This window comes from Mus caroli, unplaced genomic scaffold (assembly GCF_978045245.1).
Source record: "Mus caroli unplaced genomic scaffold, Mus_caroli_1 scaffold_4, whole genome shotgun sequence".
Taxonomy (NCBI): Eukaryota; Metazoa; Chordata; class Mammalia; order Rodentia; family Muridae; genus Mus; species Mus caroli.
In genome coordinates, this window is record NW_028227259.1 from 9060908 (window position 1) to 9084914 (window position 24007).

Sequence of the window (24007 nt, forward strand, 5' to 3'; positions counted from 1 at the left end):
TAGCTAGATCTAGTTAATTCTGGGAGATTTATCTGCAGGTCCTAAGTTTAGAGCAAGTGTCGGTTACGTGTTTCCACTGTGTGCTTTACAAACATGATAGCACTTGTGATGCTTTACGGTGCCCACCAGGGCAGCGGGCTTTGGAGCACTGCAGCTTTCTTTTATTGATTCTTTCATTGCTGTTTTAATATTTCATTCTGTTATCCACTGCTTTTGTTCTTACTTTAACTCCCTGCCTTTCCTTTTTATTAAACTTAAAGATAGATCATTATGGCAGCACAAGCTGTAGTTTAGGAACCCAGGAGTTGATTTCAGGTTGTGTGTTAGTAAGCCATCTCTCCAGCCCCTCAAGACATTCTTGAAATTTTTACTTATCTTTGAGATATTCTTTTTTTTTGGGGGGGGGCGGGTTTGAGACAGGGTTTCTCTGTATAGTTCTGGCTGTCCTGGAACTCACTTTGTAGATCAGGCTGGCCTCGAACTCAGAAATCCGCCTGCCTCTGCCTCCCAAGTTCTGGGATTAAAGGCGTGTGCCACCACGCCCAGCGAGATATTCTTTTCATGCATTTAACTGATACATTCTTGCAAACAAAGGCAGACGTGTAATCAACCATCTGATATTCGTCAAGCGGGTCAAGCCTTGGAGGGATTTTACATAGATATAGATAAAACATTTGATATTTATGGGAATTAAAGATTTGTTTCTCAATGTTTCTTACATGATATTCAGAAAAATAGGAGCATAGTAGTAGTATTCAGGGGAAAGTTGCAACAACATATGCAACTTGTAGGAGTTACAGGGTTTGGGGATCAAACTTAAGTCAACAGGCTTGGAAGCACCTGTATCTATTGAGTTTTTAGTGTGTGGTAGTTGAGTAGTTTAGTAGTCTGTTTATTAAAGGAATTGGGTGATAAAAGTTGTAAGTCCAGGCCTCCTTTCACTTAAGTACATTTCTAGACTTTTAGTCTTTCATATCATCTAAGCATCCAGTACAATACACAGTAGACAGCTACCTTTGGTAAGATTGCTGTTGCTGTCTCTTGAGCCTTTTGATATCCTAGCTGCTGATCTAAACGTAGTGACCATAGAAGTAATTTAGCCCTTAAAAGTAGCGTTTCGGTGTGTTTCTGAGAACTACTTTCCTAGAATTCTTGAGTGCTGCCTGTTTACCGTTTCGTGACCCAATCATTCTAACAGATGTGTGTCTGATACCATCGATTAGTTCCGATTGTTCCTGAGGAGCCCGAGCTGATCATTACAGTGAGGTAAATAGAGGCAGTCTTTCTCTGTGCCTTCCCTCCTCTTCCTCTCTGCCTTCTTCACATTATCCCTTTTTATTTTGTTTATATTGTGTGTAGAAAGATACAAAACAAAACCGAGAATCACAGCAGAAGGGAATTGATTCTTGTTAGTTACTACGCAGTGGTAATGTGAAACACCACACTTCCTTTCTTAGATGATTGAGTCATACGGCTGCTGGAGCAGACCTGGGTTTGAGAACTAGGCTCCCACAGTAGTATGTGCAGTGTGGGAAAAAAATACGGTGTCAGTATAAAGCAGCAGGGAAAAGTGCTATTCTTTTCCTGGTGTTAGGGATGGTCACTGTTGCTAGTTCCTGGGTCCTTTGTATCTGTTGCAGTCACTGACAGGGAGCACAGCAGTGTTAGCTGCAGGAGTAGGTTGTGAGTATTCATTTCAATCTTAATGGTTTTGTTCTTATCAATTCCTTATCTCAGTTTCTTTTATATCTGTATTGATTTAAGGATGCTGCTGTGTGCTTGTTTTTCTTGTTATGTTTTTATTAATTTTCACATCTGAATAGGCCAACATAAAAATAAAAATAAGAGCAAAGGGGAAATAAGTTGGATGAGAACGTAGTAGAAATGGAAACTCCAAAAAGGAAATGGATGTCTCTGCACTTCCAGGAGTGCTGATATTCATAGGGGTTGGGATTTCAGACTTGTAGGGATGAGACTATAGATATCTTTGCTGTCATTATGAGGAGTATTGCAAGATAGAGGATTGTAGACCTGTTGTTGGAGGCATGAAGCTGTAGATAAGGATGAAGGATGCGATGTAGAGGGCAGAATGCTTGTATGGTCCCTAGGAGTGAGAAGACAGCAATAGATAAGCTCTGGTTAGATAAACCCAGCCCAGTCTACTGCATTCACATACCTCCAGAACAATGCAAGAGTGTTGATAAGGCTGTCTTAGACGCTAGACAAAATGGTTGGTTACAAATATGAATTGGGATTCCAGAAGCTTTGAGAATGTAAAGGAATGCCTTCCCTCCTTGAAACGCCATCACAACAGTGTTTAGCTGTTTCTTACTGATATTAGCAAAACACAGCCTTATTTCCATTTATATTGTCTGCTCCAAACTGCACACCTTGGAGGACTGAGGGATGCAAAGGGAAACGGTGATGAAGCAGATGAGATTACAGAGTCAAAAATACTAAGTTTTTTCCTAGTTGAAGATGTGCTGTCTGTATAAGATTCCTCTTCTACCCAGGGAATATTGCAGTTGAGTTGTTTTTAGGTTTGTATGACATTAAAACAGTGATATAGTTAATGTCTCCCTGATTTTTGATGGAGAATTGTTGTTGAGCTTGACCATGCCACTTAATTTTTATATAGTAGAAATACAAAAAGAACACCTATCAGGTTTGTTGACTTAGTCAAATCTTCTAGGTGTTTCTGTGTCAGTGGTAAAACAGAAACTGAGAAGCCTGTCAAGTTGTTTTTTATATGTTGTCTTTCAGCTCTGCAAGTTGTTCTTGATCCATGGTCCTAATACTCCATAAGGGAGTGTATTAGAGTGGAAACTGCCTTTGCTCTCTCCCATCAGTCTCTGAATAAAAGAGTCTCCAGTCAACCAGCCCATTTTACGTTTGAGTTTGTATAGGAAAACCCTCCCACCAGCCCTTTCATGTTGCTGTTACAAGAACATCTCAGTGTGAAGTACCTCGGTCTTCAAAAGCCACCCACTTTATAAAGCCACTGCTTTATATAGAGCCTGGGGCTAGTGCTGGTACTCTCCTACCTTATGCTGAGTAGAGGAGACATTTGCATAGATATTGGCCTTACTTTCTCTGATTTTAGTGTTGTAGCAAAGGTATTTCTGTGTCTATGTACTTGAATTGCTTTGAAATAAAACAATGTTCTTTAAAAGAGAACATAGGCATTCTTTCACATATGAAAACAGCATTGGGAAAACAATAATTTATATTACTATGTAACTCTCTAGTAGTTTGGGTTATTGTCTCACCAAAATAGTTGATGTGTTGGAATGGTTGGTTGTACTAGTATCTGTATGAATGTTTTGACTGCATCTGTGACCAGTTTAGTGTTTTGTTTTGTTTGGGTACAGGGAATTAAGTGGAAACTAAAGACAATAAGATTTAAATAAGTAACTGAGTAAGAACACCAAAGAATGACTGGTCATCCTGCCTTGGTCTAAGCTGAGTTCAGACAACTTCCCAGTTCAATAGGGATAGACAAGGACCTGTATTTTGCTTCTTGTTTCTTCCTCTGTCTTTTTACCTATTTCCTCAGTTTGCTGACTTAAACTGGTGTGGTAGCTCACATCTGTAATCTCACGGCTGAGGACGCTGTGCTAGGAGGTTGCCGTGAGTGTGAGTCCAGTCAGAGTACAGAGTGAGATCTGTCTGAAAAAGAAAACAACTTTGTGATCTGAATGTTACGGATTTGTCATTTGGGAGATTTTTTGTTTCTTCTTGACTGTAGTAGCACTGTGGTAATTTTATTATTTAAACTGAAGAACTCTTTAGGGCATGGTTTTAATCTGACTATCATCTTAGGTTTTTTTAACCTCACCCTCATATTTCAGATCCAGTAATACTACTGTGAACCTGGAAGTTTTCTAACAAGCTGCAAGGATGGTGCTAATACTGCTCATTCTGTAGGCAGCTCATTGAGAGCCACTGCAGCTCAGCACTGACCTCTGACATCCATGGCAGAGCCACATCTGTGTGTGTGTAAGAAGCACTGAGGAGCTCTGAAGACCTGGTGCCAGCAATGCTCATTTAACACAGTATTGTCTTTCTTCATAGATTGGAGCCTATGATCAACAAATATGGGAAAAGTCTGTTGAACAAAGAGAAATCAAGGTAACAACTTTGTTTTGTTTATTTTGAAGTTTTCTAAATTGTTCCGTCACTTTGCCATTCCATTTGTGTTTACTATATTAGTTAATATTATTTTATCTGACATTTTAAGAGATAAACCTATGATTGAAATCATAGTCCTGTCTTTTACTTCGTTTTACTCTGTAGCACCTTCCCTTCTTTTTACTTCCTTTCTAATGATCATGTTTTTTGCCAGCTTTCCCCTTTCACTTGTCACTTGTACTTCTAGTTTGCTTTTCCTCTCTCTGATGCTGTCATTGCTCTGTACAGTTTATTAAACTGGTAAGTGTTTCAGGATGTTCGCCACCCGAGTGATACTGCAAGCGCTGCTGTGCTTATTAGGAATCTGCTTTTTGATGCTACTAACGGAGTGACTTGGGTGCAGAAAGAGTTGCTGAACTTAAAGGGGATCTAGGAAACTAGAATATTAACTCAAATGCTTTTCTGGTAGGCACTTTTCCTCTGGACCGTGTGATTACTGGTCTTATTCTGATAGGATACTCTCCTAGGCTCTTGCTAGCATGAAAACAGTTTTAGAACTAAATTTGTTGTTTCTCAGCATTCTTTGAAAATAAATTGTATATTTTTTCATTTGCTTAGATACTAATCAGTATGTTCTTGCATGAGCTAAATGTAATTTGGGCCTAGAGAATGTTACTTGCTATTTTCTATAGAAATATTAGATTAGTTACTTAAAAAATCTGCTCAAAAGATTTCTCACTGTTCAGACTGCATCATCTATAAAAGCGGAAATAATTCTTTGATATTTAATAATTTTAATCTTTAAAGTTTTTTAAATAATACATTCATTTAGCAAAGTTCTAACATTTTACAATAAGACTAAAGGTCACTAGGTCAGAAAGACAAAGCTATAGTTTCTAAGTCCGGTATGTTATTACAGATAAGATAAAAATCACTGAAGAGATGGGCCTATGTTCAGTCTCTAAAGGTTAATGCAGAAGGAAAATGTATGAGGAGATTAGGAAAGATTTCATACACAAAACAGCTTGAGAGAGGGTTTGACACATTCTGGACAGTCAAATAGGGAAGACATACCAGACAGATGAAGGGCATATGAAAATATCCAGGAAGGAAGGGAGGGCGAGGGCACTGAGGAAGGAACCCTTGAGAATGTGATTTGGTAACTGGATTGAGGAAGAAGATGAAGGCGATGAGCAATAAAGCAGGAAAGGAAACTGTAAGTCAGCATGTGAAGGCTGTGAGGCGTGACCCAAACCATAAGCATAGCTTTGTAACAGCCGGGAAGACACGGAAGGACTTTAAACAGAAAATTAAAATTACATTTTTATAAATTCCTTAAGGCAGTGATAGGTATGATAGGAAATATTGGAACATAGATTTAAAATTGTTTTGGAAATAGCCAGGCAGATCTTAGGAGTCCTAGGTATGTAACCTTTGTGTGTGTATAGGTATGGGTATGGGTATGCTGTTGTACATATTAGGTATTACGTATCTATTAATCAGGCATTTTACATATTATATAGATAGAATCTGTATGTAAGTAGACTTTCATTGAATGATGAAAGAAAATGGCCAAAACCATAACATTGAAAAATACCAGTATTTAATGAATATGAGAAGAAAGAAGGAATAATAGGAATTCCATTAGCAAACAGTCTGATGATGTGTCAAGAAGAGCTAAAAGTGAAGGTGCCTGAGAGATGGCTTAGCGTTTAGCAGACCTGGCTGCTCTTCCAAAGCGCTCAGATTTGCTTCTATAGTTCCAAGGAGTTGGAACCTTCTGGCTTCCAAGGGCATTGCAAGAACACAGTGCATATATGTGTGCATACAAAAACACCCAAGCATACAAAATCAAAATCAATATTCAAAACAAAACAGAGAAGAGGAGGAGGAGAAGAAAGAGAAAGTAGAGAAAAATAACTAGAATAGGCAAATGAATAAGAAATTACAGAGCTGCAGATTCTCAACCAAAAATAATAAATAAATAAATAAAAACAGTGCTGAGAAGGTTGTGAGAAAATAGAACCCCATTGCCCACTATAACTATAACAATGTAAATTGATATAGCCAGTATAGAAAATTCAAAGTGAAACTACCCTCTTACCCAGCAACTATCCATGGATATGAATCTGGAGGAAGTAAAGTCAGTCTATCAAGGGATCCAAGTCTACATTCTCATTACTGTACTAGTCAGGATAGCTAGGAAAGGGAAATCTAAGTCTTCAGCAATTAGTGATGGCTCACCTATGTAGTGGAATATGAATTCAGTTGGAGTTAGTTTTAGTTTCTGTTGCTGTGATGAGACACAAGGCAACTTTAAAAAGGAATCATTTCATTGAGGGCTTTTTTTTTTACAGTTTTCGAGGGTTAGTCCATGATCATAGTGACAGGGACATGGCAAAAACGGGCGGGGGGAGATGGCGGGGAGAAGCATGGTGTGCTGTAACTGTAGCTGAGAGCTTATATCCTCCTCTGATGGCAGCAGTCAGAGACAGAGAGGGAGACTGGGCCTAGCTTGAGCTTTTGAAACCTCAGAGCCCACCATATGAGACACATCCTCCAACAAGGCCACACCCATTCCAACAAGTCATATCTCCTAATTTCCCCCAAACAGTCCCATTGATGGCAAGCCATACATAAAGATAAATGAGCCTATGGGGGCTGTTCTCATTCAGACTAGAGAGCCGCAGAACAACAAGAACTGCACAGGTTCATCACACGTGAACCTTAAACGATGTTTACCTGGAGGTTGAAAGTCGGTGGTGGATCTTAGGCTGGTAGGGAGAGAAGCAAAATACATTGACGTTCAAGTACGTTGCTGCACAATTACTTGACTATCAATAACAGCAATGTACTGTATATTTTAATTCTAGATGAAAGGATTTGAATATTCTCACCATAAATAAGTGACAAGACTATTTCCCATGATCTAAACATTGTGCTCTGCATACAGATGCCTCATAATTATATACAGTTTAAAGCCTCAAATGTTTATGAAGTCACTTATAGAGGAATATAAGGGTCTGGAATTAAACTAGTGTTGGTGTCCTTGATAGAATATGAAGGTGATGGTATTTCTACACACAAGAAGTCTGTGTCTCAGCTGTTTAAGAGTACTACTGACTGCTCTACCAGAGGTCCTGAGTTCAATTCCCAGGAACCACATGTGGCTCACGACCATCTGTAATGGGGTCCGGTGCACTCTTCTAGTGTGTCTGAAGACAGCTGCAGTGTACTCATAAATAAATCTTAAAATAAAAAAAAGGTCTAGATCACTGAGCAGAATAAGTTGTCATTTAAAATGGCCTTAATGAGTTTTTATGTCGTTATCCATGTACTAGGAGCCAATAAAAACTTGGACCTTAGAGAACTTCCTGCTACCAGGGCTGTGGCATTATAGGGATAGATTGTCAGTTTCATACAAAAGCCTGCCTCTGATCCTTGAGGATTAAGTTACACGTGTACTCCTGTGTACTTTTTCATCTGTTCCTGAGTGAGTGCTCAATTCTGCCTGCTCTCCTCCCTCTGCCTCTCCCATGCCAGGCAGGCACTCCTACTAAGGAGAGCCCACATCCTGGACTGACTGTTATTTTCTCATTAAAGGCTCACAGTTATTGTTAGTATGCAAACTATGCTTGTTTATATAAATGTATAAACCAAAGAAAATTAAAAGTTTAATACAAATCAGTGTAAACTTTCCGTTTATAATGTCCACTTAATTAGAATCATGTTTCATGGAATACTCATACCTTGGTGATGGTATCTCTTGCTTTTGTGACTAAAATTAATTCTTTGGTGAAAGTTTTTGCCTAAAAAATGCTTTAAATATTCTCATAGGCTGCCTTCAAGTAGATTTTACTTATTTGCTTGTTTGTTTATTTTTATTTTTGAGATGTGGTCTCACTGTGTATCCCTGGCTGCCCTATAACTCACTACATAGACCAGGATAGCCTCAAACTCAGAAATCCACCTGCCTTACCTGTCAAGTTTTGGGATTAAAAGTGTGCCCTCACACATAGTCTCAAGGTGACTTTTATTGAAATGGCCATTGTAGGGTGCCTCTATAGTGTAGTTAGTGCAAAGTCAAATCATGAGAGGACACCAGGAGATGCATCTTCCACCTATAAGAAGAAAATAGCTTACTGTTCCCCTTACAAGGAGATTGCGTTTTTAAAATGACACTGAAAATAAACCTCTATGTATACAGCAGGAAATGATGCTACAGATTGACAGGCTATTATCAAGTTGATAAAGAAATAATTATAAAAGAAGTAAATAAAAATCTGTAACCTCAAATATTTTTATACTAATAAAGATAAAAATCCCTTTATAAGTTTTGTACAAATTAAAGTGGTTCTTTATTATTAAAATTGTATTCAAATGTCCAGCTTTAGAAAGTGTTGAAAATATGTATAATTTCTCAACTGCTCTGTACTAACTTTAAGTGAAAATGAAGTATGGCTACAGTTTTTTATTATTATTATTATTATTAGTCTTACTTTCTAGATAGTCATCATGAAAATGGAATGTGAATACTGAGCCAGTACTTCTAGTGGGTCTTCTGGGCCTTTGGTCACTACACTGTTAACTAGCTAGTCAGCACATACTGTTACGTATGCTTCTCCTAAAGATACCACTGATTTACTGACCATGGTGTCTCCTGTAGTTCTAGCACCAGAATTGCCGAGCACAGGGGTCAAGAATTCAGGGTCAGCCTTGGTTATGTAGTGAATCAAGACTAACCTGGTCCAGTTCTTAACTTAGGGATAATTTATTTTCCCATAGTTTTGTTCTCCCCACTAAGTTTTACCTTGTACTCTTCAGTGATAGCAGAAATTTAGTGCTAATTAAAATCCACTAATCTCAATTTTAAATTAATTCAATTTACGGTAACTGTTTTCACAACCCCTGTTCCTGATCATAGTATCTTAAGTTCTGAGGTGATGAGATGACATTACAGTATGGTCAGCAGTTGGCACTCAAGAGATGTCTGTCCTCTTGGGGGTTCTACTAGTATCACCCTATGTGCTAGCATCTGCAGAGAAGTTTGCATCCCTGTCTTTTCCTCAGCAGCACCTCCAGCATCATCTGCGTGCCTCTGGGCCCAGTGTGCCTCCCTTAGCCTCACTACTTCCTTACTGCTCTAAGCCTGCAGTCTCCCACATCATCTAGGGCCTAGGCTGTATGCTCATATTGCTTGGTGTATGACGTTTTTGATGTGAAAGTTTACTATCCATAATAAATAGGTTTTGCATGTTACACATATCTCTAAACATTTCTTTTGGAAAATAATAAAGTTTATTGGAATGCTGTAATGTGTTCCATTTGTAACAAATCTTTAATGTATCTTTTTGGCTAATAGGTTACTTCAGGATTTTCTTTTAAATTGAAACCCTTATATAAGTTGGTTACCTCTTTGCTATTTTGTTTGGATTTAAACAAAATATATTTAGAATTCTAATACTGCTTTTTACTATATTGTAGGGCTTAAGGAATAAACCAAAGAAAACAGCACATGTGAAGCCAGACCTCATCGATGTTGATCTTGTGAGAGGTAAGTCCTGGATAAGTAACTGCAGGTAACAGTGGTCCTGAGGAGACAGGTCAGAATAGTGTAGACATGGAGCTGTGCATGCGGACAGGAATAGCATACATGAGAGAACACAAACACCAACCTGGTTTTCCTTCCTTGAAATATAATTTCAAGCACCAAGGAATAGTGTAAAAGAATAGCAGTTCCTGTTTGCACAGCAAACTGTTAAGCCTTAATATTAAATTTAAATTGTAGCTGGTGTTGAGGCAGATAGCTATGACCCTAGCACTCAACAAACAAACAAGTGAGTGAGTGAATGAATGAATGAATGAATGAAACAATGAAAAAAAAAAAACCCAGGGTCACATTTGGTAACCCTGAGTGATGTAGATCACGCTGGGTTTAAAGTCACCAAGAGTCACCCAGCTCTGCCTCTTGAGTGCTGTAAAGATTCGTGTACATGAGGAGGCTGGAGGGTGACCTCTGGTGTCTTCCTGGACCATTACTTGCTGAGGTAGTGTCTCTTCCTTAGCCTGAGCAGTCATTCTCAACCTTTCTAATGCAGTCTGCCACCCTTTAATACAGTTCCTCAGGTTATAGTGATCCCCCAACCATAAGTTATTTTTGTTGCTCCCTCATACCTGTACTTTTCCTACTACACAGTGTAGCTGCTGTGTAATTTCATGACCCCAAAGGGGTAGAGAACTGCTGGCCTAGACTTGCTGATGTGGTTCATTTGCCCCCAGGCATTCCCTTGTCTGGTTTCAGAGGGATGGGATTATAGACTGGCCACTCGCTCCCGATCTTTTCTGTGGATATCAGGCATCTGAACTCCAGTCCAGGCTTTACTAAGTGGGCACAACCCCCCTTACTAATTATAATTCCTAATGAATTAAGTCCTGGGTTTTGTTTTTTGGTGTTTTTTTTTTTTAAGGCAGTCCTGCAACTTTATTTGACATTGAGCAGGTTAGTTCTCATTCACATTGACCGTCTGTAGATTTTTGAATGTGCTAACAGGCAATAATGTTTAGAGTGTGTAGAGTGTGTAGAGCTTGTTTGAGGAATCCTCGTTCTCGTTACGTTTTCTGGACAAACGTACTTGGATGAGATGGAACATTCCTTATTCCCTTGACCCAGATGGTTTTATTGACCCTGATATCAATACGCACATCTGGTGTCCCCATTTCCTTCATGGCAAACTTCCAAATTTCTGTGAGTGCCTGAGGAGCATGCTTCTTGAAGCCCACTCCATGGACACACTTGTGAATGTTGATGGTGTATTCTCGGGTCACCACCTCGTTGATGGCAGAACGGCCCTCCTTCTTCCTCTCACCACCCTTCTTTGCGGGAGCCATTTTGCCGGGCCAAGTAGGAAAGGCATAAGTCCTGTTTTAATGAAAGATGTGGAAGAAATCCTGTTACTTCCACTGATAATTTTTTCAAAGTATATTTTAAGTATATTAAGTATATCTGAATGAGTAAGATTGCTTTTGAAAATGACCACTATCCATACTAGATATTTTTTTAGCCATAGAAAAGTAAAATTGTATGCCATTTCTTGTTTCTCAAACATGGAATTTATTTCTGTAGGAAATTAAAGCTTAGTAAGTGGAGTCTGCCATTATATTTTATTTTTTTCCTCAGGGTCTGCATTTGCTAAGGCAAAGCCTGAAAGTCCTTGGACTTCTCTGACTAGAAAAGGGATTGTTCGAGTTGTCTTTTTCCCTTTTTTCTTCCGCTGGTGGTTACAAGTAACATCGAGAGTCATCTTCTCCTGGCTTCTTGTTCTCTATCTTCTCCAAGGTATAATGAAGTAATGGAAAGTTAACTTTGAGGATGTTGTATTTTAATGATTATTAAGGCTTTGTTCTAAACATGTACTGTTACTGTGCATGAAGTAGCTATTGCTATGTTACAAACAAACTACTTAGATATTAAAAATGTGTGAGCTGGCGGTGGTGGCACACGCCTTTAATCCCAGCATTTGGGAGGTAGAGGCAGGTGGATTTCTGAGTTCGAGGCCAGCTTGGTCTACAAAGTGAGTAGGACAGCCAGGGCTACACAGAGAAACCCTGTCTCGGGAAAACAAAAACAAAAGAAAAGTGTGAAGGCAGTTGGATTCCGGGGCAGTATGACAGCGTGGCAGAGGGAGAAGACTAATGACCCAGAGTTGTTTGTTTCTGACCCCACATGTACTCTGTGTTAGGTGAAGAGGAGAAGGAGGAGGGAAGAGAGAGAAGCAGGATTTTAGTTAGATTAAAAACTACTGCATCTACCACACATAGATACCCACTTGTCTTCCTTGTGTAGCGTATGCTGACCTTGAACTACAGATTTAGCTTCCTGAGTTGAGATTATCACTGGAGGGCATCATGCCTGGTACATCCTTTTATATATTTATTATTAATACCACTCTGCAAGTTAATTTTTTCTGCATAAAGTATGGCTTATTTTCTGTCTTTACCACTATGATTTGATCCATGCTTATTTTCTGTTAAAGCTTTGTTTATACCAGCCATTCTCTTAAGTGCTTCTTCAGATTCCTACAGTAACCCAGCAGAGAGAAAGACTGTTATTGCTTCTACCTGTGTGGACATGGCACTTGAGGTTCTCTGACCTTACCTCTCCCATAAACATGTAGTCACCAAGGCACATAGCTAAGCCCTCTGACTCGATAGCCACAGACAGAGCTGTCTTGCATCCCCTGCGTTCTATTTCAGTCTGTTAACATGCATTGTCTACAGTTCTGAAATTTCATCAAGCACTATCTAGGTCTTACGGTTTTTAAAAATTATTAATTTTCTGTTTATGAATGCTTTGCTTGCATGCATGTGCATCACATACATGGCTGCCTGGTTCTCCAGAGGTCAGAAGAGGGCGTTGCATCCTCTAGACCTGGAGTTACGATGGCTGTAAGTGTTCACGTGGGTGCTAGGACTTGAGCCTTCAGTTTGATTAAAGCAGATCTGCTGGATTATGAGTGCAGCTCATATTCTAGGAAGGGTGAGGATTACCATGAGTTCAGGACAGCCTGGGCTTGGTCTCAATAATAACAAAAAGGAAAGGGGGTGATTTTTTTTTTAACTCATATAAATGTTAAAACAAAACAAAACAGAAATTCATGCCTAGAGTTACCAATATTGTGGTAAACTATGATTACATTTGTGCCAAGGTAGAAGAAATACACCTATTGAGGACAAACTCGTGAAGGTTTTATGTCCAGCAAGTTTAGGAAATGTAGGCAGGGAGAAGCTCTCTCTCTTCTGTATACTGTACTGATTAACATTGATGAGTGCTCAGAGAGTTTCCTGGGAAATATGGACAGGCAGATTTGTGTTCAGAATGTTAAATGATGGGGTGGAGACGTTGCTTGGGTGGTGGGAGGCCAGCATGTGTAGAGCCCTGGGTGCACTGGGGAAGCAGAGGCAGGGGATGTGGAAGTTCAAGGTCATCATTGTCTCCTTAGTTCCTGGCAGGGCTGAGATACATGCGGTCCTGTCTGTCCTGGGCTGCAAAAGCTTGAGTAGCCTCACTGAGCACTTTCTACAAGGCTTCCTGACCATGTGTAACAGAATGAATGTTCTTGAAATTAGTATGTGCACTTCCACATTTCTTCTTGTGACCTAACAAAAAATAACCTTAGATTTGAATTCATACACTCTTCATTACAAAGCTGAGTGTGTATATTTTAGTGTTGTGTTATCTTGTTCCAACAATATATTATTAAATACTATGGTTAGGCAGTGGCCAATAATAAGAGTCGAAAGAGCTTATTTGGAGTAATAATGGTGGTGGTGGTGGTGGTGGTGGTGGTGGTGGTGGTGGTGGTGTGTGTGTGTGAGACAGTATCTCAATGTGTTTTCCTGGTCTACCTGGAAATCACCATGTAGACCAGCCTGTCCTTGAACTCGGATTAGCCTGCCTATGGTTTCCTGAGTGGTGGGAGTAAAGTGGTGGGTGCCATCATGCCTGGCACCATGGATAAACACTTAAGTTTAGGAAAAGAATTTAGTAAGACGTATCATAAGAACAATTTTTCCAGTTTTGAATAAGTGACTACAGAGCTATAATAAAATGTATTTTTTTTCTCTCCATTTGTAGTTGCTGCAATAGTATTATTCTGTTCCGCTCCTAGCCCACATAGCATACCTCTAACTGAAGTGATTGGGCCAATATGGCTGATGCTGCTTTTGGGAACCGTGCATTGCCAGATTGTTTCAACAAGAACACCCAAGCCTCCCCTAGGCACAGGCGGTAAACGAAGAAGGTACTGCTTGTCAGACAGTGTAGATACCTGTTATTTGCATATGGGATTTTCTACATTTTACTTTTATTATTTTATTTGTGTGAGTGTGTCTGCCCATGTGTGCAGGTGCCCACAGAGACCAGGAAAGCATCAGGTGCCTGGAGGTGGAGTTGCAGGTAGTTGTGAACTGCTGGATATGGGTGCTGGGAACTGAACTTAGGTCCATTTCTAGAGCAGCAAGTGCTTCCTTCTAACCACTGAGCCATCTCCACAGCCCTGGGGATTGTTCTTAAGTGCTCATAGAGTATTATGTTATGTTATGTTATAAAGTAGCTCTTTCCAATAAACCTGGAAACTCCAGAACCAGTCACCAGGTGATGAGTTTTCTGTATCCGTTTATGGCTCACTTCAGTGCCACATGTCTGTGGGGTTTGTTCTTGCTATAGTAATTTTTATTTGTTTTTCTTTAAGTTCATTTCTAATTAGCAGTACCGATACAGGAAATAGGTGTTAGGTGGAATAAACTAAGTTTATTATAAACTTAGAAAAATCCTGTGTTTCTAAGATTCTTTGGCAAAAGTAGAGCCAAGAGAAAAAAGGCTGTTTATTAAATGTTATTCGAAGCTGTTTAATAATAATGCTTGTTAATGAGTAAACATTAGCAAGTCTCACTGGCTCCTCATTACAATACACTTCTGTTTTAAGATGCTTTGGAACAATATTTCTTTTGAATATTATTGCTAAGACATTGTGGTATTTATAGTTTGGGATTTAAGTCTACCTCGGTTTTGAAAGGTAATACGAACATTAGGTAAATAACTTTGCTTATTTAGGTTATAATTCTCTCCAATCTTGCTTCTACAGAGAAGTAATGTTCACATAGGGAAGGAATGGTTTTATAAGTATCTTGCCAGTATGATCCATATAATCGTGTGTACATTGACTGCCAGTGTGTGTCTGAGCAAGGAACAATATCCTTGTACTTGTTCAAACTGAACTTGGATATGCACCATAGTGCATGCTTCACATTCTGTCTAGTACATTTGAACTTCATTGTTTATTAGTAAGCTCCTGTATTCTATCATTTTTTTTGAATGTGCTTGAAAAGTTGTTAAAACTTTAAACTACTTTCCACTCTTAATGTTTTCTGATTAAGGAAATTAAGAAAAGCAGCCCATTTGGAAGTCCACAGGGAAGGAGACGGTTCTAGCACCACAGATAACACACAAGAGGGAGCAGTGCAGAGCCATGGTGCAGGCGCCCCTTACAGTGTTGGCACTGTCTTCAGAGACCTTTGGCATGCTGCTTTCTTCTTATCAGGGTTGGTATTTACTCGAAACCTTATGTGACATAAAGATGCTCTGTTCCTTTTCTGATATTTGTCTACATGATGAAATTAATGACTTTAAATATGACAGCCTCATTAGACGTTTTATTTCGATGATCAGAGTGTTAGAGCTTAAGGAGAAAAAGCATGAAGTTTATTTGGGGTTATATGTAAATACATTTATCTTCATGGGAATGAGTATATAGTAGCAAAGTAGTGAAGATTTCTCAAGGTTTTAAAATTTTTTTTCTAGTATTATTTTACTCTGTTAATTTACTAATTAATTGTTTTTATCAGTATTGTAGGCCAGAATTTGCTTTAATACAGCTTGTCACTTGTATTGCCTTGTCTTTTACATCTACCTCAGTTTTCTAAAGTTATTTGAGATCAGCGCTGTGGTGAGTTAAGTGAATATACTATGTGCTACAGACAAGTTCTTATTTGTTATTGGGGCTGTATTGTTTGTACAGTTAGGAGAGGATATTTACATCCGATCAAACTTAGCTCAGTATTATAGTATTAATACTTAGCTCAGTTAAGACTTATGATACTGGTTTAAATAATCAAGAAAGATACTGCAAATAACTTCTTTTTTTAAAAAGTAACTCATCTATCACTTTGCAGACAATGTCACTAGCTTTTGCTACTTCCCAAGTTCTTCATCCATCGATTTGTACTCTTTTTTTTTTTTTTTTTTTTTTTTGGTTTTTGGATACAGGGTTTCTCTGTGTAGCCCTGGCTGTCCTGGAACTCACTCTGTAGACCAGGAAGCTGGCCTCGAACTAAGAAATCCGCCTGCCTCTGCCTCCCGAGTGCTGGGATTAAAGGCGTGCACCACCAACGCCCGGCTGGATTTGTACTCTTACCATAAAGTTTACCACGCATTAAGAAAATGTATCCTGTGTTTATTTTTACTGTTTATAATTTTAGAAGTGATTTTACAAAATCATTCTGATAGTCAGCACTAAATCCAATTGTCTGTTTTCTCCTTAAAGATAATGTGTTTTTATTTCTATTTTTAATTTGGCCTCTATTCTGTCTCATCTGAGAGACAGAGAGAGAGAGAGAGAGAGAGAGAGAGAGAGAGAGAGAGAGAGAGAGAGAGAGAGAGAATGTGTTTGTGTGTGTGTGTTAACAGAGTTTTCTTTCATAAGATATAAAAGTTTAATTATTGCAAAGTCAGTTTCTTAAGTATTTTCAAGACTTTCAGATGAATAGTTTAAATAGCAAAGTTATTTAGTTTTCAGGAGTCATTTGGTTGTTCTGCTTTCTGCAGCTGGCACTGTTATATTATGGACAACATTTAGATTGGTTACTTTCATTTACTTGCTTCTTCTACTTAATAAGACCCAGACTTCAGTTTTCCTTCTGTTGGTCCATAGTATGAAAATGGCTGAGACTGACTGTTTAGTTATGGCAACTGTGTTATAAGTATCTTAAAAGGTGAACCAGTTTCAGCTTTTTTTTTTTAAGGCTTTGGTTTGCTAGCCTATGAATGAGACTATGTCAAATATTAGGTACAAACAGATCTAGGAGAAATGTTAATTTTAGAAGCCCTATGCTGAATTCTAAAATCCTAGTGCCCTGCTTTTTAAAGTTTTTATAAGTGACCACAGGCTGAAATAGTCCTGAAATAGCACCCGACACTTACAGGGCTTTCTGGTGATAAGTGGAAAAGGTCAGCACTTTCTATTTAGGTATCTGAGTTGATGATGGAGAATAGGTAAAGACAGCACAGTGGATAACTTGTGTGAGTGATGTCATGGTTTCTAGAGATTAGAATGAAGAGTGATTTTAAGTCTTACTTGTCTAAATACATTTCATTCTTAAAGTAAAACAGCTTAAATTCAACAAATGCCAATTTAAAAATATAAACTAGGGCTGGAAAGATGGCTCAGTGGTTAAGAGCACTGACTGCTCTTCCAGAGGTCCTGAGTTCAATTCCCCATAACTACATGGTAGCTCACAGCCATCATCTGTAATAGGAATCTGATACCCTCTTCTGGTGTGTCTGAAGACAGCGACAGTGAAATAAATCTTTAAAAAAAAAAAAAGAAAGAAACAAACAAACATAGAAACTAACTGAGATTCCTAAGTTTAGTACTTTAATCCAATGAATTGTTGTGCCCATTGGGAATATAGCTTTCACTGAAAAGATTAAATAGGAAATGTTAGATTTTGAGTTGTTTTTCTTTTATAGCCTTTAAGAGCTAACTGTTGTGTTACTAAAAAGTAGGCCAATGAATAGGAATTATGCTCTTGATTTAGAGTAGAGAACTTGATTTGGTGAATTAAAAACAGTTGCCAGAATGAAGCAGACCACATGTTAGTTATATGCTGGACTGACCTACATTGAGGGCCAGTAATGTTGCTCAGTGGCTGAGCGCTTGCCTAGAACATGGGCGAGGGCCTGGATTAGATAGATACCTTGCACTGCAGGGCGAGGGCCTGGATTAGATACCTTGCACTGCAGGGCTGAGTGTGCATGTGCAGAGTCGCACCTTTATTTGTTGTTTGCAACACTAAAGTGAAAGTTAAAAGTTTAATACATTGACATTATTTACGGGGTTAAATATACTACATAAGTTGAGTCCTACCAGAACTTTTCAGTGCAAGTATTAAGACTTGACCTTTTCTGAATATAGTTGGAGTGGTTGAGTCATTTACACTTAAGCCAGGTACTCAGCTGTCATCTGCAGACAATAATAGGAGAAGTTTATTTGTCAGTGTACCCTGCGGTTTTAAGATTATTGATGAGTAGAACTTGATAACTCAGACTTGTCAAAACACTATATTCTCATGGGCATGTTCTTCAAAAGTTGTACTAACTTTTGGGCTAAAGTTTTCAATATGAAAATTATAATACTTTAACAATTCATTTACAGCATAACCACTTGAATTTTAAAGGAAGTGAAAATATTCAACTAGTGTATTTTTAAGGTTCTTTTCCCTTGAGTAGCTTTGACTCGGGACTTCTTCATCTTGAGTACCAATCAGAATGCATTGTAGAAAATCCTACAAATGTCTCACCACCCAGAAATTAAAAAGGCAGAACTGTTAATGTTGGCTATAACAGTGAGGGTTTTTTGATCTGTAGTTTTTTTCTATTCAAATTCCAGTTCATAAAATAACTGATTTTTTTCTTAGTAAACATCATATTTATTAAGTACTTCTTAGACTAGGCATTATGCTACTTGCTGACAACAAGACATAAAACTAACCTAGTAGAGATGAGTTGCATATAATCTACCAAAACAGTAAAGGGATGCCAGCAGTGCCTTCGTGAAAGATGCGTCCTTATTTCAGGTAGGTCTTCAAAGTGAGTTTTGTTGTTTGTTTGTTCTGAATTTTTGTTTTTGTTTGTTTGGGGGGATTTTCAAGGCAGGATTTCCTCTGTGTATCACTGGCTGTTTTGGGACTTACTCTGTAGACCAGGATGGCTTTGAACTCAGCTCTGCCTGCCTCCGCCTCCCCAGTGCTGGGATTAAGGCGTGTGCCACCACTGCAAAGCTTAGGGTGAGTTTTACCAAGTAGTTGGATACAATAAATAAGTTCTTGGAAATTGGATAAAGCCATTTCTTTTAAGTTGTTTTAAGGATCATTATATAGAACCACACAAAATTAAAGTTTCTGGGTGCCAGGGGAAACTGTTAGCAGAGCAAACAGACAGTCCACAGACTTGGAGAAAACTTTTTCTAGTTACTCATCACAGAGGGGTTGATGTAAGTAAAGATTTACAAAAATAAACACCAAAAAACACAAAACCACTAGTCAGTAAATCCATGAAGTGATCAGTCAGTTCTCAAAAGAAGCCAAACAGCCAGTAGTTTTTATTTTTAAGTTCAGCATCCTTAGCACCTAGGAGAAGGCAAACTAAAGCCACTGGAGTTCCCATCTCACCTAGTCAGAAAGGCCGTCATCGAGAAAACAAACCACAGCAAATGCTTCCAAGTCTGTGGTGATGAGGAGCCCGCGTCACTGCTGGTGAGAGTGCTAGCTAGAAGTCCCTGCAATTAGAAGTGGGACTGCTGTGCGATCCCACTGCACCACTCCTCGGTATGTTTCCAAAGATGCAGACAGGTACTTGCACATCCATGTGATAGCTGCATTATTCACAGCAGCAGAAGTGGAACCAGCCACCATGTATGTTGGCAGAAGAATGGATCATGGAGATGTGACATATATACATTTATTTGACTCTTACAAAAAATGAAATTATGAAATTTGGAGAAAAACAAATGGAAAATCAAAGGATTATATTAAGTGAGGTGACCCAGTCTCAGAAATTAAAATTTGCATATTTTGTCTCCTGTGGATTCTGATTTTTGAAGTTTATATGAGCGTAAATAAGAGATTAGAAAGTGCACATAGATAGGCAATGAAATAAGGTAGAGGGCACAGAGAACAGGAAGCACTGAGAAGCGGGGCAAGGATGAGAGGTTACACACGACATGGCCGTCATCTGTCATACAGTGTTCACTAACTGAGTCATGGTGTTTGTTCTACCCTCATGTTGTTTTCCACCCTCATGTCTGAACTGGCGTTCTGCTTCAAGTTGGCACCTTCTCTTGTTTACTTGGGAATTTCTGTTTTGCTACTACTAAAAGATGTATTTTGGTGACTCTGCTGACCTAAATTTGGTCGGTGGAGCTCACGAGCACCGTTGAGCAGCCCTTGTCTTCCTAACAAGTTCTTACTGTTCTTGGAGCACTAATATTCCAGCTTCAGCTTGTACATCTGCTCCAGCCAAGGAGAATTGTTGCACGTAGGTTTAAAAATGGGCTACCATTTTTGCCCAGGATTGGGCTCTCTTTTGTTCCACCCAGCTCAGGTCTGGGATAGCCACTGCCAACCCTAACCCAGTCTCCTTTTCTACCTGCCTTTGTACTGGGAGAGGTCATGTAACCAGCCCACCCGGGAGACCCTTGAATCCACAGGAAAAAGACACACACACACACACACACACACACACACAGAGCGCTCCATTACCTTTTAACACAAATACCTCCCACCTTCCAGGCATGCCCTGAACAATTTATTATCTCTGTCTCTTTGCCACATCCACCCGTCCATCCGTCCGTAGCAGAGGCCGCAGGCCCTAACACTCCTGCTCCTCGAGGCCTTAGATGATTGCTATGTCTCTTTTCCTCCAAGGCATGACTGAAAAGCCTCTCTCCTTCCTTGTGTCTGCCTTTGAGAAGTCTCTACAGTCCCACCTGTACCTTCCACCCAACAATTGGCTCTTGGCCTTCTTTAGTGACAAATCAAGAGCCAATTAGAGAACTAGACTTTAGTTATCAGAACCTCCCCTAACAGAGAATGGGGTTTAGAAACCAAATGCTGGGTGCAAGCTCAGGGTGTTCAGCATGGACCAAATTCTTTAGGGTGTGTTATTAAACTCTGTGCCTATCTAGATAAAGTATATTTATTGTATATGTCTTCAGCCGATATTTCTCCCTTGACTACTGGCTTCCAGACCGGAGTTCTTAGCTGCTTACTGCTCTTAGGATTTTCTGTCTTCTCATATGCTTCTAGATGTCGTTTACTTAATTATATTTCCATTAGCTTCTCAATCCAGTCTTAATTTCCATCAGCCTTCATGAATACTTCTCCAGCATACTATGAATTTATTTGTATTTCAAGGTAATTCACTTGTTTAAATCCGCATCTGCATGTTACGTAGTGTAAAAGACTATCAGTAAAGGGAATTGCTGATAGCATAATATTCTTCCCTGGGCGGTAAGAAGGCGGCTTTCTGTTCTTCCTTGACTTTCTGTTTCCCCCAGCCCCTTTCTCCATAGCACACTCTGTTATATGTGATGATCTGTAATCCAAGGCCTATGTTCTTGTGGAGTTTTTGTCCCTGGGGATCACATACAAAGACAGCATTAGGACAGCATTCCAAGTCTGTAGCTCTTAGGATGTGTGCACTGAATATAAAGTATCAGGACTGTATAGAGTGGAGGGGAATGTAGCCTGCCTGTTTCTCTTAGTTCTGTGGAGAGCAGGAAGGAGAGGGCCTTCTTTGTATAAGACAAAAACTTCCTGTGTTTTGACAAAACCCTAACGGGCAGTTTCCGAAAAGGGGGTAATTGGAAGAATTGTGGAGACTATAAATCAACTCACGTTTAAGGACAATTTTGTATTGTAATTGGCTTCAAACAGGCTGCAGTATTTCACCTGTAACCTCTTTGTGTTATATCTTGATTCTAAAACTCAGTATTTAGAATAGGTAAGTTCTAAGGCTCACATAGTTGTCAATTTTTTAATTAAATTAATAAAAATTAATTTAAAAATTAATTAGTGTACAAGGGTATTACGGGATTTTCAAACAGTGTCTGAGTAGATTCTTTATCCTGCCCCTTGACACCAGCCACCTGTCACCTCCATCCGGATTTGCAGCCTCTCCACCCAGTTGCTTTTCCTTCCCTGTTCCTGTCTCACTGTCTGCTCAGCTCTTAAGCAGATTCCCGTAGAACCGAGACACTAGGGTTTAGAGCACATTGAAAACCTATCTACATGAAGCATTATACTAATTTTACTTTTTTCTTTCTTATAAAATATGCTCTAGAAAAATTCAAAGGGGGGTTATTTAAATAAAAACACTTTTAAATTATATTTTATGAAAGCCTTCCTCTACATTGAACCCACTTTATTTTCACTTAATGTTTCTGTTGGAAACTACTTTCAGCTGTTGTAGTTTTTTGAGACTCCTCAAACATCTGCCTGTTAAAAATTATTTCTCACATTGTATTTTAGAAACATTTAATTCCTATAAATCAATATCCTTAATTCTGGCCTTGTAGGCTCCAGAAACATGGTCATCGGTTATTTTTTTGAATTCTTTTGTTGAGAAAAAGAGGTTACATCTTAATTTTATGTTCTTCATTTTTACTTTTGCCAGATTTATAACTTTATTTTTTGTTTTCCTTTTTCCATATTTTTTTTGCTGCAAAAGGTCTTGTTTTTATTGTATATTAAAAGGAACTTATCAGCTGGGCGTGGTGGCGCACGCCTTTGATCCCAGCACTTTGGGAGGCAGAGGCAGGTGGATTTCTGAGTTCGAGGCCAGCCTGGTCTACAGAGTGAGTTCCAGGACAGCCAGGGCTACACAGGGAAACCCTTTCTTGAAAAACAAAACAAACAAACAAACAAAAACAAAACAAAAAAGGAACTTATCAAAGAACTTGTGTGTGTGTGTGTGCCAAAGGTAAAGTATTTGAGATAGTATTAAGTCATTAATTATAATGTATCTGATGAGACTTCAAAGATAAACTTCTTACAATAAAAGCTTAAAATACGTTAACCCTCACAAATTGGGCACAATTTTCATTCTAGACACTTCCCACGGCCCAGGTGATTAAGACTAACAATTATCCTGTAAATTAGGGCTTTTCTTTGTGAGTTGTTATTTGTAAGACCTTAAAACCTACCATAAGTCTAACTAGGATTTTAATTTGAACAACCATTTTTTTCTGATATTCTTTTTCATTTAGTGTAAAATGTAAGAGTAGCCATTAAAATTCCAAGAAATATTGCTTTATGAAATAATACCAGATTTTAATTTCTATCGACCCATCCAGAATGAGCTGAGTCCACATGAACATGTTTCTAACTATTCTTGGTTTTAGGTCAAAGAAGGCAAAGAATTCGATTGATAAGTCAACCGAGACTGACAATGGCTATGTGTCCCTCGACGGGAAGAGGACTGTAAAGAGCAGTGAGGATGGAGCACAGTACCATGAGCCTCAGTGTGAAACTGTTGGACCAGAAGACGCAGCCTGGGCCACACGAACGCCAAGGAGTGTTCCTGCCAAAGTCAGTGCTGTTTGCAGCATCTGTTTGAGTTTGTATCTGCCAGCATGAAGTGATGGAGTAGCTGCTCTAAAAGCAAATGTTTTCTCTGGGATGGATTCTGTGACCTTCTATGAATAATAGTGATGACGCTGGGGATCAGGTCGATGTCATTAAACGTGACTGCACGTGTAACTCTGTGCATTCCAAATTGATTATCCGTTACAGGTGTTTAACATACATTGGGAACACGGAAAAACCTTCTTCCCTTTCTGTGTTTAAATGCGCAGTAATTTGTCAACCATAATTACAGAAAATAAGTTATTCCTCCTATCCACAGGTACCCAGTGTTCCTTAGGCACTGTCTCTTCATCCCCTGATCCTCATCTTCCTAGACTCTCTCTCTCACACACACACACACACCTGTGTATCGTACTGTCAGTATAACTAACTGTACAGTAGATGAAATCAGTCCTATGCAGAAAGACTCATACTGTGACTTTGACTTACTACCAGTTCTGTTTCTGCTGCTTTACAAGACGAAATGTTGTTGTGTTTATGAACTGCATAATTATCTCATCATCTGTCCGTAATTAGTGGAGTTGCAGCAGTCTCGGTGTATATGTTATTAGTACTTTGGTGAAGTCTTTGTTCTTCTTGTTCAGGATTGCTATTCAGGATCCTTCACGGTTCCATATAGGTTTAGGTGGGTTTTGTAGTTTTTGAAGAACGTTAGTGGAATGAGACAAGGGTGCCCACTCCATTGTTACTCAGTGTAATGCTTCAAGTCTTAGTTACAGTAATGAAACAAGAGGAAGATAGAAAAGGGAGTAACATTGCAAAGGAAAAGCTAAATTTATCCTTACTTGCAGATGGCATGCGTCTGTATTTAAAAGACACCATGGCCTCCAATCAGAAAACCTTTATATAGGATAAACACATAGTAATTTGCAAGATACAAAATTAATACAGAAGT

The 24007-nt window shown here is 38.9% G+C and overlaps 1 protein-coding gene and 1 pseudogene across 1 annotated transcript in view; one reads left to right on the forward strand and one right to left on the reverse strand.

Annotated features, from left to right (window-relative positions):
* Phtf2 (putative homeodomain transcription factor 2) overlaps positions 1 to 24007 on the forward strand; it is a 112719-nt gene that overhangs the window by 56706 nt on the left and 32006 nt on the right. Inside the window, exons 3-8 of the mRNA XM_021163161.2 lie at positions 4075 to 4131; positions 9616 to 9685; positions 11309 to 11467; positions 13766 to 13931; positions 15067 to 15231; positions 22869 to 23055. Of these exons, the coding sequence (XP_021018820.1) occupies positions 4075 to 4131; positions 9616 to 9685; positions 11309 to 11467; positions 13766 to 13931; positions 15067 to 15231; positions 22869 to 23055 (804 nt within the window). The remainder of the gene's footprint in view (positions 1 to 4074; positions 4132 to 9615; positions 9686 to 11308; positions 11468 to 13765; positions 13932 to 15066; positions 15232 to 22868; positions 23056 to 24007) is intronic.
* LOC110294735 (large ribosomal subunit protein eL31 pseudogene) lies at positions 10632 to 11019 on the reverse strand (annotated as a pseudogene).